Here is a 14,722-nt window from a genome sequence, read left to right on the forward strand (position 1 = left end):
AGAGAGAGAGAGAGAAAAGTCGTTGTTGTCACTAGCAGTCGGTATTGCCGTCACCAGCTACATCGTTGCGCCAGAAATGCCGGGATACTAGAAAGACGGAGAGGGAGAGAGGTAGAGAGGGTGAGAACGGAAAGGACCTCGGGTTCTGGTTAGAGCTCTCCGGACCGAGAGATGGAACGAAGAAAGGAGCGGCGGCGGCGGGGGGCGAGGGGGCGGCGGAGGTTGGAGAGAAGGATAAGTGGTACTAGAGTCGCAGCAGAAGCGGCGGCAGCGGCAGCGGCAGCAGCAGCTCGGCAAGGCGGAGACCCGACACAGACGGCCCGACCCCGAAAGATCGAGATGTTTGGATGTTTGAACGTCGGAGTGCTGTCTCAGCACTCGAGCTTCCATCCATCCTTCCCGTTTCCCTTCCCACTTGCCCCCTGCTGCTCTTCGAGAGTGTCCTGATCTCGCGCGATACCACGGATCTACCGGGTGGCCGGAGTCGTTTTCAGACACGTTCCAGAGACGTGGAAGAGGAGATACGCGGGGACCCTCGATGCTCCAACGATTCACGGAATAACGAAGTAACCGCGCGAGAGAGTGGTTTACCCACCACTTACATCACCGCCGCTCTCCCCTTTCCCTGCGTGGCGTAAAAACGAATATTTACAGAGAATGCGGAAACTTGCCGCGTGGGTTCGCGAGCGGGCCAGGAAAAGCCTCTCTATTACTTCTCGCGTATCTAATTATCCGACTTCTTAACTCCCACCCGCTCTTGGCGCGACACGACGCTCGTGGTAGAAGACGACTGAGCAACTTGGCAGAGCGATCGATCAACGAGTGTCAGTGGGTTACGGTCGACAAATTAGCGGCACTCAGGATATTAAACGTGCAGAACACCCATCTCTCGGAGCGAAAGCGCGCGCGCGCGCACGATAATGTCGGTAGACAGCTAATAACAGCAGCGAACCTTGACTCGGCTATGAAGAGGGATGTACTATCGGGCTGTTAAGAGGATGCTGAGGGCCGCTACTCTCGGGTAACTACGGCAGGAGCTGTCTCGAAAGAACATTTCGAGAAGCGTGTTATCGAACAATGTAATTTCTTCAAACGGTTACCTTTTATTGACTTCGATTACCATGCTGTTATCGCGATCGTGGAACAAGAGCATCGTTTCGCAGTAAGCGACGTGACGAACTGTTTGACATTTAAGCCTTAGCAGATTAGTCTCTCGTGCGTTATTCGTCTCGACGTTCGGTCACCGGATCTTGTGCCGAAAAGAAAAACCGCGCGCGCGCGCACGAGAGAGAGAGAGAGAGAGAGAGAGAGAGAGAGAGGCGAGAACGAGGCGCAGTTGATAATCCCGACCGCAGCAACGTATTCGTGTGGCTCTGTGCACGTATATATACGGTGGTCACTCTCTGGTCGAAGCAATGTGGGACCAGTAGAGACCACTAAGCCCACCTGATATGTCCTATCCTCTCCGCTCTACCACGAGTATACTACTCTCTCTCTCTCTTCCTCTCTCCGTCTCCCTCTCACCCTCCGCCGCAGCTGACCCTTTCCTTTGCACCCTGCCGAGGGGCAGTCCGCTTTCGAACCGCAAGCCGCAACGGGCTACTGCCTTGATTAAACGCGCCATAGACCGCCATTATCGCTGATTGCGCTAAACATTAACGGACTAGCCGCCGAGGCCGACCGACCTCCTACTCTCCACCCTTTCGAGTACGAATCTCGCTGTGTGTACAGTACCCTCTCCAACAGCTCCGCTATTATTGATACGAAGCGAATTTCGGGCCGAGGCGTATCTTCGTTCGTTGAACCAGCCGCCGATTCGTATCTTTGACTTTGCGATTGGTTTCATCGGCAGTCAATTCCCGCGTCCTGCGATTAACGCATTATGTTCCTCGAACAAATACAGAATGCGAGCGCAGGTTGAAATTAAATCCCGATCGAAATTTCATTTACGATCGGATCGTACGAGCGATCCTCCGTCGTGTATACGCGACGCCGGTCTCGAAACGTAAACGCGACTCTGCGGTAATCAACGGCGGAGTCGAGAACGGGACTGAATGACATCCGTCGCGGCGCAAAGCGAGCAAATTAGTGCCGTGGCAGCGAGCAGGGTCTCGCTCTACCCTGCGGACGCCGTTAAGACGCCTCGTTAAAAGTCCCTCCTTGCCCCTCGCGCGCGCCCGCGCTCCTCCTCTTCATTCCACCAGCCAGTGTCTTGGCACTTCTCTACCGTGATGCTTGGGCGCCTCGGGCCTCGGGTGCATTCGCCACGGCGTCGTCAACAACGACTACTACGACGACGACGACGACGTCGACGGCAATCCGCATTGCCGACTTGACTTTACGACCGCCCCCGGCACACCCACCGAAACACCAAGAAAATTATCGTCGCCGGGCGACCCTCGTAATTCTCCGCCACGGCGAATGCCGGGGAAAACAAGACCTTCCTTCCCTCCTTCACCGCTCACCGAACGTCCGACCGTGGGGGTTAGCTCGCGCAGGAAGTACAATTAACTTAACGCTAATTGCGAGATGAAGACCGAGCGGAGCTCGGTGGAACCTGCCTCCGGCAATTCGCAGACTCAATTACTCAGTCATATGATACGGCGATTAACCGCGCCAGTTTCCTTTATGCCGCCCCCTCCTCCCCCCCCCCCTCCTCGTCCCGTCGACTCTTTCCGCGGTACGAGAGATACCAAAATCGCGCGGTTTAACGCGGCCGCGCCGTAAACACCGCTGGGGTGAATGAATAAACTACGCGGAGGTAAAGTACATTGTGTATCTAAGCAGATGAATCCTGTGTACTAAGCAGGCGAAATTCAAATCTCCGAGTCAGCGAATCGGTGAAATTTGTCTATCCGCATCGGCCAGGGAGTAGAAATAATTTCGTCCACTGGTATTGCTACGCGGGATAATTGCCATTGTGAAAACCGCGGACTTGACGATCCTCGTTCTTTTCTTTTTGACGCCCCAATTCGCTAGGAACGAAGAGCAAGGCGCGATAGCGAGAAACTAACGTGATGTATATACATATATATATATACATATATAAAGTGTAATAAAGCAGGCAAAGGGAGCGATCTCTTAACGACACCCCTAAGCGCAAGAGGGCTCGAGGGTGTTCGTTCCACCCTCTCGTTGATAGCTGACATAATGCTAACGCCCCAGCGTCGATAAAAGTGCCGGGAGCTCGGCTGCATAAAGCCGACGGAGGAGGGTGCGGGAGCTGCCACTTCAGCTGTAGGGCGGGCACACGTAAACATGCCCGCAAGGAAGCGTAACGTCGCCAATCTATACCCCCCGGGCGCAAATTAGATTCGCACACCGATACGCTCCTTTTGTGCGAGCTAATGTCGGCCAGCGCGGAACTTCTTATCTCGCGCGCATTCGCGTTATCTCCCGGGACGCGATATCAAGAACGTTTGAACGTCCACGTAAATACCGAACGTGTTTAATTACCAAACATGTTTAATTATCAAACATGTTTGATCGGCAAACATGTTTAACTTCGTTATAGTTTACTTGGTTGGCAAACGAGGATTTCGGTGATGTACAATCTTTCGATATGCGCAATCGGGGCGCGCGACGACGTACGGGGGAAAACCGTAGTAGCCTTATCGCGCGCGGCCCGATGTCCATCGGCGGGGCCTAAATAAAGATAGCGGCCGTCTCGAGGAGGATAGGGCTCTTAAGAGCCCGAGACGATAATGGAGACGAGCCGCGTCTCTCGCTCTCCTCGGACCACCCATCGCGCTGCACCTGCACACGGCGTGATATACACGCGTCGGGCAAACTTTACGACTCGCGGTTTAAATACAGCGCTTACAACGGCGAGGGCATGGAAAACACGGCGCGGAAGACGCGCGAAGAGGCGCGAGAAGAGGAGGAAGGGCGGCGAGAAGAGCGGGGACCAGTCGTAAAAGATGTACGAGTGATAAAAGCGATCCCAACCGCCGCCACCGACATCAGGGCTAGTAGTAAGTAGTTACGCCCCCTACCTTCGCAGGGGGGACGGGGGGGGAAAGAGGGAATGGCCGCGAGAGTGTCTACGTGGATCTTAAATCCCGCGAGAGATCTCGATAGCATCTCTCTTCTCTCTCCTGCCCTCAAAGGCGAACCTCTTAAAAAGCCCTTTCCCCCTCGCTCGAGTTAACGGCTCGACTATTCCCCGCAGCGCCGCGGGTTTTACTGCGAGAAATTTAAGTGCCCATTTGGAGACGCGAGAATTAAGCGTATTCCTCGTGTTTCGCCCGAGCTCCCAGAACCTTGAATCCGTCGTAAGCGCGAAACGTGGTGGAAAGAGAGAGGCAGGTGGAGCGATAAAAATTCGTGACCGCCCGCGGTCGCGTATCGTGTACTCGCGCTTGTACTATAACTCCAGATATTATACCGGCGCGAGTACGCGCGCGGATTTTTGCGCGAGTCGTTCGTAGACCGCGTGGACAAGCCGATAAACGGCGATTGAGGTAGCGCCGAGGGTAGAAGGGAATCGCAGCCGAGATCTGAATTCGCGTCGTACACGCGAAATAAATTCTGTCCCCGATAAGACGGATCAGACTGGACCACTCTGGACCGGACTCGAAACGAGTCCGAGTAAGTTACTCGGCTTGCCGTTCGCGGGAGAGACGGGACGTGATTCGATTCTCGCGCGACACACTCTCGTGTGTCGGCGAAGCCCATTTGCTGCGGATAAAACCATCCGCGGATTGCGACGTCTCCCAGCAACATCCTTCTTATCCGCGGGGCGAAAAAGGTGCACGTATTGTGCTCGCGAAGGAAAAGGAGAAAAAGGAGCCGAGCCGCGGTGCCGGTTGAAAGAACTTATCATGTTGAGAGATCGCGAGCATGGAGGACGTGTATCGGGTACATGGAACCCCCGTCGATATCGCGGATTCCTACGCTGAAAGCACACCCGGCCGGCGCGTACCCGTGTACGTGCGCACACGTACACGCGCGCGCGCGCGCCCGTGCTCCCCGCGGATGCGCGCTCTCGCGACACCGAGAAAAGGAGGACGTAGACACGAGAGTGCGAGAGCGAGAGTAGACATTTCTGTGTATATTTTATTGTGCACATATTGCGAACCGTTCTCCGCCAAGCCGCACGGCACACACGAACGCGTGTCAAACTCACACCGACGCGACGTACACGCCTCTCGCCGGAGGCCCCCGGGGGGGTTGGCGGCGAGGTCGGAAGGGATCGCGACTCGTGGTTGGGCGAGGTCGAGGGAGAAAAAGCGAGGAGCGCAGTGTGTGTGGAGAGGTCGGCGGCGGTGGCGTGGAGAGCTCGATTTTTCCGATAGCAAATTTTGCTCTTCGCTTTTTCCCGCCCCACCGCCCCCGCCGCCCCCCGCCACCCCCGAACCAACGCCGAGCCACCGCCAACGCGTCCCCACCGTCAACCACGGCCACCCGACCGCTACCCATCCACCCCCAACGGCGGTGGCGGCGGCTGCTCCCGGGTTTCCCCCTTCCGACGTGCACCCTGTTCTACCCCCTTGCCCCCCCGCCTGACACCAACGTCCCATTCGTTCCTCCGCTCGTTGCGACGGCCCGGACTCGCCCTCTTTTTTCTCCCTTCAGCCCACACGACCACCCCCGCCGCGCGCGCGCGCGCGCCTTCTCCCTTCGCCTCCCCTGTCCCCCGTCCTCCCGCCGTCCTCACCCGCTTCCCTCTCAATCACCATCTGCTCCTCCGCCTCCACCTGGCGCGGCCCGACCGATCAAACCAGTGGCACTGCAGACACAATAAAAACGGGAAAAAAAGCGGCGGCCGCGCACACATTTCGCGCAGTCACTCTCTTTCTCCCCTCTCCCTCCCCCCTCTCTCGCTCTCTTTCTCTCCCTCGCGAGCAAGGGATGACGAGCTACCGGACGCTTTTGAGAAGTTATTCATGAAGCGCCCAACGAGATTCCTCGAGCGTCGCGTATTTTTTTCCTCCTCCCCCAGACGCCCTCAATGAAAAATATAGAGGCGTACAATTTTACGAACGTTAAACGTTTCGTTTGTTCGAGAAATCTCGAAATCGCCCGACAATTCCCTCGACCCGTCGCCCGTCGTTATCTCGATAACGAGCTGGCAGCGTACGCGTCTCGGATACGCCGGGCGAAATCGCGATCGGCCGATCTTTTGTTTTTCCGAGTGAAAGGTGGAGCACGCGCCAAACAAGGGACCGAGCGAGCCGAGCGGGTATTGACCATCCGATATCGATATTTCGCGACGCTTTATCGCGGACGTGCTCGTTAAACCGATAAATGAATAATGAGCGCACTGTATATGGGATGGATATGGAGAGACAACCGGTGGGGGCGGGGAAGACAAGCGCCCGGGGGAGGAAGGGGGGTGTCGGAGGGCGAGCGCGCGAGGGGGAGCGAACCAGCGAATCGAACAAAACAACGAAATCGAATCACTCGTGGTGGCCGCCCATACTTTTCATGCGTGAATTTTCCGACTGCCCCGACACGTACGTGCAGCTGCGGAATCGCCGGTAATAGCGTTAGTAAAATCGAGAGTAATGCCTGAAAGCGTTTACAATACGCATCGCTTCCTGCAAATAAAAACGCGGGGAGCGCGCGCGACCGCGTGGTCATTGGCCGACGGTGTACGACGAAACGGGTCAGAATCAAGCTGTGAACCCGGTCGCGACGTATAACAACCTCCGTTCCCTCTGTACCCGGCGCCGAACGGGAAGAACGACACTCGCGGTAAAGAGACACCGTTACGGTCTGATAAGCGCGTCGGGCGCAGAAATCGACAATTGCCGGCCGTATCTATAACGCTCGGACGTTAAACGAGAGCCACCGTGCCAATTACCTTATTAATTCGCGCATTATACGGCCGATCGAAGAACTGTTCGGTCAACGTGGGCGTTTATATAGCCGCGCGATATATCCATAAACTATCCGGCAGGCGTGATTCCGGCTGACAATGATTATCGTACAGGTGTAACAGGAAAACGTAACAGCTCGGTTGCGGTCAGAGACGGCTGACGATGATGACAGTAATTGCCGAGAATTAGCGACGTTAATAACCTCCCGGGAGGGAGCGGAAGGGGGCAGAGGGGGGGGGGAGGGGGAGGGGGAGGACGGACGCGTTTCGCTGCGTGTGGACACTTGCCAAACCGGTCGTCGCCGGCATTAATGCAACACCCGATAATTCCCGGGCGTCCGCGGTATTTTGCCCTTTCGCATCGCCGGATCAGTTATTCATTCTCGTCTCGCGCGCTTTTTCTCTTTGCCACGCCATCGCGCGAGCGCGACAACGCCCGGGCCTCTCGTCATAAACGCGCGGGCCGGCTATTAATTCGCGCGGGTACCGCGCGGCGGGTGCGTGCGTGTCGGCGCGCGGCGCGGCATTTCGATTTTATAAATATGAGATATCGGATACGCGCGCGCGCGCGCGCGGATCCCGCGTACACCGCGCGCGTGTACGGGCGTGTAAATCGCGCGCGATAATGCCCGGCCGATAATAATAAATCCCTGGTTAGCCGTCCGGCTACCAGAAGCGATAAATCGCGACCGAATTAAAAGTGACAGCAGATAATAATCGTCATTCCGATCCAGAAAAGTGCGCGGGGCCGTCACGTCGTATTTCAGAGTGCCGCCTCGAGTGCTTATCTCGAGGATATCGGGGGACATAAAACGGCGGATACGACACGATCGTATTGCGATTTCCTATCGGAATTTATATTCCGTCGCTCCGATACCACATTTCACACGGCGCCGTATCTCGCGGCCTGTTCCTCCGCGTAGCGCACGAATGTCCCCGTGGAAGGGGGGGTCTTAAAAGAGTTATGCTCTTCATTCAACTTTAATACGTAACTTTTCTACGAGACTTACAAGCGGAAATCCACGTTTCGATCATACGGAAAAATCGTTCGTTCTCTCCCAGAATAGAATCCTTCCTTTCCATTCGTGTGCGCGCGCGCTCTCTTACATACCCATATTTTCTCTCTTCCTACACACTGGCAGAAAAAAAATCTTCGAGATGCCACGATCTCACTATAATTTACAGTCATTTTTATAATTCTTCTCAATAGACACAATATCGGTCCATGCAACTTACGACATGGTTGTCACAATGCACCAGAACGAGCTTTTAATTTGGCAAAGTGCACTATACACATTGCAATAACAACCGCAAGGAAAAATTTCGACCAACTATGTGCAATAGTAATAATCGTATTTATATTGCAAGTTATATTCCCCGCTTTTTATTATATGTACATTGCAGTCACTATGTTCATTGGTTACGTCACTTTGCACTCGTAAAGAATAGTACAAGCATCTTTCAAAGAAAAGATAAGTAATCTTGTACGAGTGTATAAACTTATCCGTATTTATAACACCCTATGCGGTTGTCTTCTTACGAGAAAGTCTTGTACCGCGCGTCCCTCTAGGGAGGACATTTTCCGAACCACTTCACTTTTGTTTACCATGCGGTTAGTAAGGTGGATGATAGAAATGTAGTGAAATTTACTATTATTGCGATTGTACTTGCTGTATAAAAATAATTAACCAATTTACTACTCATCACCTGGATATTTTAACAGGATAATGGTTAAAGGCTTACATTTTATAGTAAATTTCTTTAAATAGTTGACATCACTGTGTCTGTATGGTTGCTATTACTAATATTGTAGTAATAATGACTATAAAAACGATATCCCTGACTATAATTATTTTACTGTGCAATTGTAGTTTCAAATACTACATACTTTCCTATCAGTGCACGATATCCCCCCCCCCCCAGGCATCTCCTTTGCGCGATTTTTAAACAGTGTGATGCAACATGCAAATTTATCGAATTAATAATTTTAACAAGTAATTATTTCGCGCAACTGCCGGTTCGATCTCCCCAGCCGCGTCAACATCTAAAATACTCGCAAACGCGTCAACACCATTACTCGGTTGAATACCCGCTCAGGAAAAGAGATAAGCAAGCCGCTACCTGACTTGCGTCGCTACTGGCTTCGTTCAGACCTACCGTGAGGCCGACGCGAGGTCTTATTCATGATTTCAGGGGCGCATCCTGCCGGAAAAAGAAGAGGAGACGGAAAGAATAGGGAGGGGAGGTGGGGGGGGGGGGGTGAAGGAAATAACGGGCTCGGCTGCTAAATATTCAATAAACGTGAGCATTACTCGTCGCTGCACGCCCGCGCCCAAGATAGATTATGGAGAAGCGTCGATGAGGGGCGAGAATATCGAAGTAGGCGAAGAAAGAGGGCTCGCCATTTATTCCACGGAATTCGTGATCGAGATTCTTGTTCGGCAGCGTGTACAGAATGCCTCCTCCAGGACACTCGAGAGCTACGTCGCCGATATTGCCGGGCTTGTCGATAATTCCGCGAATTCGCTTGTACGCCGGCTTCTCAAAACGAGATATTTCTCAGACCTGTCGCGAACGGCGGATCGAAAATCCATTCCGCGGATAACAACGGGCGGAAATGCGCGCGACTCCCCGACGGGATTGCTATATAAGATTGCGTCAAGCCCGCCCGGGAGGGCGTACGACTTGGTGCGGACGCGTCCTGTAATTAAGAGAGTCTCGTTACCGATCGATTAACGGCGTTTCTCCGTTTCCCTCGCGGAGCCACGTCGGCCCTAAATTATTCTCGACCGCGGGCACCACCTTTCCCTCGTCGTATAAAGAGAGAGAGACGACTGCCTCGAAGGAGAATGAAACCGGCGCCTCGCGGTGGCGGTAAATAAAAAATTTAAATGGCCCGCGATGAATATGGATGCGCTGCAAAAGGAGCCCGATTACGAAATCTTTGTAATGGAGATTCTCGAAATGGATCTCTGTTCAAAAATAACACACGTAGACGATGTTAGACCGGGGGGGGGGGGGAGGAATACGAGTATTATTTGATTTCCGCGCGGCGCGGGGAGATGCGAAAACGCGCGGCGCGATTCGCCCCCGAGTGCTTTCTGAAAGCACGGTAATCTCGGTAGTTCTTAATAAAAGTCTGCAAGTCGAGTTAGGTTGCTTTTTTCGCCCCCCACCGCGCAAGGTTTTGCGCAAGAGGCAAGGCGGGGAGCCGCCCTGCTATTTGCATGTTATTACCTTGTTTACATATTTATTCAATAGCTAAGATCCCGGAGGGTCGCAAACACCCCGTAATCGGGGCTTTCTCCTCGTGTTCGGCCCTTTAATTTTGGATTAAAGCCCAAAGCCCCCGCGCAACGTGCCAACTGAGCGATTAATAAATCACCGCCGGCTGACGTCGCGCGTATCGATCACGACGATATCGTTCCTCGCCGCGCACTCTCGAGATACTTAAAATAATGTAAGCGGAAAGCCCGAGTCCCTTACCTGTTTGTGCATCTCCACGTTGAGCCCGTACGACATCTCGTAATACTGCAAAAGTAAATGAAATGGTGAGATTAGAACGTAATCGCATAAATTACGATGTTAGTACGAAATTAGTACAAGCGTAGTGTTGCGTAGCTACGTTATATATGCGTTCCGTTAACGAAGCCACGTCGACGTTAAGCGTAAGGTGATGCGTGCGTGAACTAGCAGCGTAACGCCGACTTTCTCATGCAAAAGCCTGAACTTTGCCGGAAGGTTGCTCACGCGAAATCCAATTTTCGTATTTACGTTACGGCTTTGTCATTTTATCCTACCCCGTAAGACGTTACCGCGTAAAATTTCCGTTTATTCTCCCACGGAAAGCCGAGGAAATTCGATTAAATTTGCGCCACGAACGCAATGCCGCGGATGTTCGCGAGACGCCCGCGAGAGCGGACCGCGTATCGATTTTATCTTCCGCCGCGACGACAGTAAGACTCGTCGCGGTATTCGCCGTATTACTTTTATACATAACGACCCGTGCAGAAATAACCGAAATCGGCGTATAAATATCGCATCGAATAAGACGCAAAGCCACTCGGCGGGATTAATCGAATTATCGAGTTTCGCAAACCAAGATGCCGCTTGAATCCGTAATGACGGCTGTGCGGTAAGAGCGCCTCGCGGAGGATCCTTAAGGGCCTGCTTCGCGATTGCAGGGTTGAGATTATATCGATCAAATGAGATTACGAGATTACGAAAAGCGGACCAAATTGAGCCGTAATGCGAGACCGCAGTCAGTCGGTAAGAGGGATAAGCGCGAGAAAATGAGAAAAACGAAGACGAGGATGAGAAAGGAGCACTCCCCCCCTCTCTCTCACTCTCTCTCTCTCTCATCTCCTTCTCCCCGAGAGGGAGAAAAGGCTCGTACGTGCGCGCACACGCCGCCCAGTGCACGTGTGCGTATGCGTGTCGGCCAAAGACCGGTTTCTCGTAACATCGTTTCTACATCGTGTGTACAAGACTCAGCCGGGGCTGGCTTTAACTAATTCGCTTACCGAACAGCGGTTCTCATTTCGCACGCATGGGATTTCTGATCGTAAAGGCTCGCAACGAAATAGCGCTTACATATTTAACGTAAACGTTCGCCGCAGCAGTGGTCCCGAGCATTTCCGCACGTCGCGAGCGCGTATTCCGCACCGACGCAGTATCAGCGCGCGGCAGCGGCGGCGGCGGCGGAGGCGGGAGGGTAGCGGCGTAACGACGCTCGCCAAGGAGGAAAAGAGAGAAAATCCGGCAGTTCGCGATTTTAACGAGCGTCTTGAATATAGTCGCCGCATTATTCCCCGGCGGAATCAACGACCGTTGTGAAACGGGCTTTATTGCCCGGCGGTCGTAAAGAGCGTACTAAACCGCGTTTTAATATATCGGTGCGGCCGCGACAGTCGGTTTAGAGTTTTTCTCGCGTATATACGAGGGGGAGAGGGAGGGAGGGAGGGAACGTAACGCAATAAATGCGCGATAGACGCCGAGACGCGGTCGAGGAAGACAGTGTCTCGCGCTTTCGAACGCAATGTTCTCGGCGTTACGATTTTAACGACACCGGTAATATTTATTTTGCAATGCGGTAGAATTATCGTTAATACTTCAAACGCGGGCAAATTCGTCTGGATGAATATTTTACGAACCTGCTTCGGACAGGCCGCGATTAATTAAACCCGTTTGTTTTAATAATTCGATATTCATTCGGCGCGGTTTATCTTCGAAATTACGATTATTTTGTAAATTGCGAGCGCTACAATGTATATATAGAAAATATAAATGTAGAAATTTGGCCCCGCGCGCGCTCCGCTTTTAAATATAAATTAATCCGCCCATATTTTTATTACATTCGCGCTCGCGAGCATTATCAATAAATCGCGAAATGTATATTTCAATCAGCTCTGTTCTTGCGAAAATAATAATTTCGCTGAAAGCCCGCAGCTTATGTTAGCGTATAGTAAAATTTAATTATGTTTAAATACATCAACTTTATTGAAACGTCGGCAACGAAATAAAAAAAAGAAAGGCGATTCAAAATTCACCAATAATGCATTCTTTTTTTTTATCATTGAGTTTCTCCGCCATCAAAGGACTAATTACGAATTTTTGTTTATTATTATTATTAATTTGCCGCCTAAAATGTAGCGCGGCGAAAGACTTCTCTTTTCCGCCTGCGTTTCAGCGGATTTGCGGATAGAAGGAGAAAGACGGCGGTATATATGTACAAAGAAGCCGCGCGGAGATCAGTCTCGCCGTCGGAGATCGTCCCAACGAAGCAATTGGTTTTTAATTAATAGACTCCACCGAGGGAGGGAAACCCTCGGAGACGGGAGATCGGGGATCTTAATTATCACGAGACTGGAAACGCCACTCTCGCGGTCGAGATGTCTAATACGAGCGAGGGAACACGGGCGAACAGCGACAATCGGTTACGATAATGGAGTGGAAGCCACGTAAACCCCGAGATACAGCGCGATCGCGAATATTTCATAGTATCGATATTTGATACGCCTCGCATCTTCGTTTTTACATCAAGAATTGAGAGGAGAGTATTCCGGCGCTCTCCGACGGCAGACCTCCGATATCCTTTCTTGAGGTCGGGAATAAATGGAGCCTTTATCTGTGTTCATATAAAATTCTCTCCCGTTCGAAAAACAGTCGGGGAGGGGAGGGGGGAAGTCTCGGATTGAATTATTAGCTGAAAACTCGCTCCGCGGATCGTCGTCTCTAATCGTGACCGATTGAATCGCGAAAACGACTCCGGGATGGCGCAATCTCTTTTCAATTCACGAGCAGCCAAACGATATCGATCACGATCGGTATCTACCCCACGAACGTGCCTTGGCTCGTCCCCCCTCGGCCAGAGAAGGAGAGAAAGACATCGGTGCTTTTCATCGTCTCCGAATGAAAACCGTTCCCGAGTGTGCTCTTTAGTCGACGACGACGTCTCCGATCGTGTACGATTTGCAAATTTCGTCCTCGATGCAACCTCGTTACCCCGCGGTCGGAATCGGCTTAATCGAGAACACGCCGCCGGCCTACGTGTACGACTGCGATAGCTCGTGTTTTACGCCCGTGTATTCGTGCTACGGAATGACTCGGCGAGTCGGGCCTCGGCGTATATATCGCGCGCGGGAATTAATTCCCTTACCTCGGCCACCATTTTCGCATTTAAATAGAAACATTTTCGTGTCTCGCGTCAGCGCAGTTACGGCGCGCGTTTCGCGAGCGGAAACACCAAGTCCGGAGGACGTGTACTCGACGCGAAATGTATCGGGTGGCATTGCTTCGCGGCCGGTCTCTCGCCGTGCTCTCGCGGTTCGCGCGCTCGTAAAAGTTCACGAGCTCGACAATTACATGAAAGAGTCGTAAAGGCGTAACGCCCCGTGGCCAGGGGGAAGGGAGGCTACACCCGGCGGCGTAACGATGTCGTACCCGGGCGTCCTATGGCTCGCACGAACACGATCGTATACGCGATGGCCTCCATCGATAACGAGACCCGAGAGATTCGCCGGGGCTGGGGGCTGCCGTCCGGCGACGTCACACGGAAAATTCGAGGGAGACCAGATACGGGAACACTGGCTTTGTACGCACGCCCCGTCAATGTGCACGAGATACATCCCCGAGCTCGGTGTACCCGCGGCGGATGGAAACGCGGCATCCGGGAGAGCCATCGTAATTCAGCTGGGAGAACGTTGCTCGCCGCGGCCGAGAGAGCGAGCTACGGCGATTACCGCGTAGCAAGACCGTGACGCGCGACAACGCGACACTTAATTTCGGCGCTCGCGACTTCATCGACGACGAGGACGACAAAAGCAGGCATCCGCGCCGCACGATTGTACCCGCAGGAATCAATGACTCGCTCGATGCTCCAACTCGGAAACGTGTTTAGCCGACGGACGCGAGTACCTGTTGCTAACGCCGACCTGAACCCGATACTACGATAAATTCTTGTTACGTCGGTAATCAATCATCAATGATAAAACGGCGCGATAGGACGATAGCGCAATAAATATGCTTTCGTGCTCGCCGATCGAAATTTGATTAAGTGCATTCCGTGGTTGCGCTATGTTTCGCGCCGACGTTCGTTACCGCGCAACTGGCAGAACAATAAGCGCCCCCGCGCCATATCGAAACGAAAGTGGAATAAAGTATGATATGTACATTTAAACCTGTCACACGCGTGAATCGCGGGCCGATCGATCGATACGTACGCGCGGGACAAAGGATTGCGGGGCGCGGAGCGCCAAGATCGATCGATCGGGAGTGAGAGAGAGCGTGCCTCGGTGCGAGATAAGCGCCGCTCTCTCGTACGGCGTACACGCTATGTACGTGAGACGATCGCGCGATTAATCTTCGTGCCTGGCCGGCGTGAATCGGCGGAAGTGCCAC

The 14,722-nt window shown here is 52.9% G+C and overlaps 1 protein-coding gene across 5 annotated transcripts in view; it reads right to left on the reverse strand.

The window, feature by feature from the left end:
* The window catches only part of LOC105570398 (protein groucho-1-like), a 76,541-nt gene that overhangs the window by 33,980 nt on the left and 27,839 nt on the right, over positions 1-14,722 (reverse strand). For 4 of the 5 annotated variants that reach the window (XM_012027563.1, XM_012027561.1, XM_012027560.1 and 1 more), the window contains exon 4: positions 10,310-10,354. The exons of the other annotated variant lie outside the window; for it this stretch is intronic. In XM_012027563.1, coding sequence (XP_011882953.1) covers positions 10,310-10,354 — 45 coding nt within the window. The remainder of the gene's footprint in view (positions 1-10,309; positions 10,355-14,722) is intronic. 5 annotated transcript variants of the gene reach the window in all.

Source organism: Vollenhovia emeryi, unplaced genomic scaffold (genome assembly GCF_000949405.1).
Source record: "Vollenhovia emeryi isolate VEMERY1.0 unplaced genomic scaffold, V.emery_V1.0 DF939120.1, whole genome shotgun sequence".
Classification (NCBI taxonomy): domain Eukaryota; kingdom Metazoa; phylum Arthropoda; class Insecta; order Hymenoptera; family Formicidae; genus Vollenhovia; species Vollenhovia emeryi.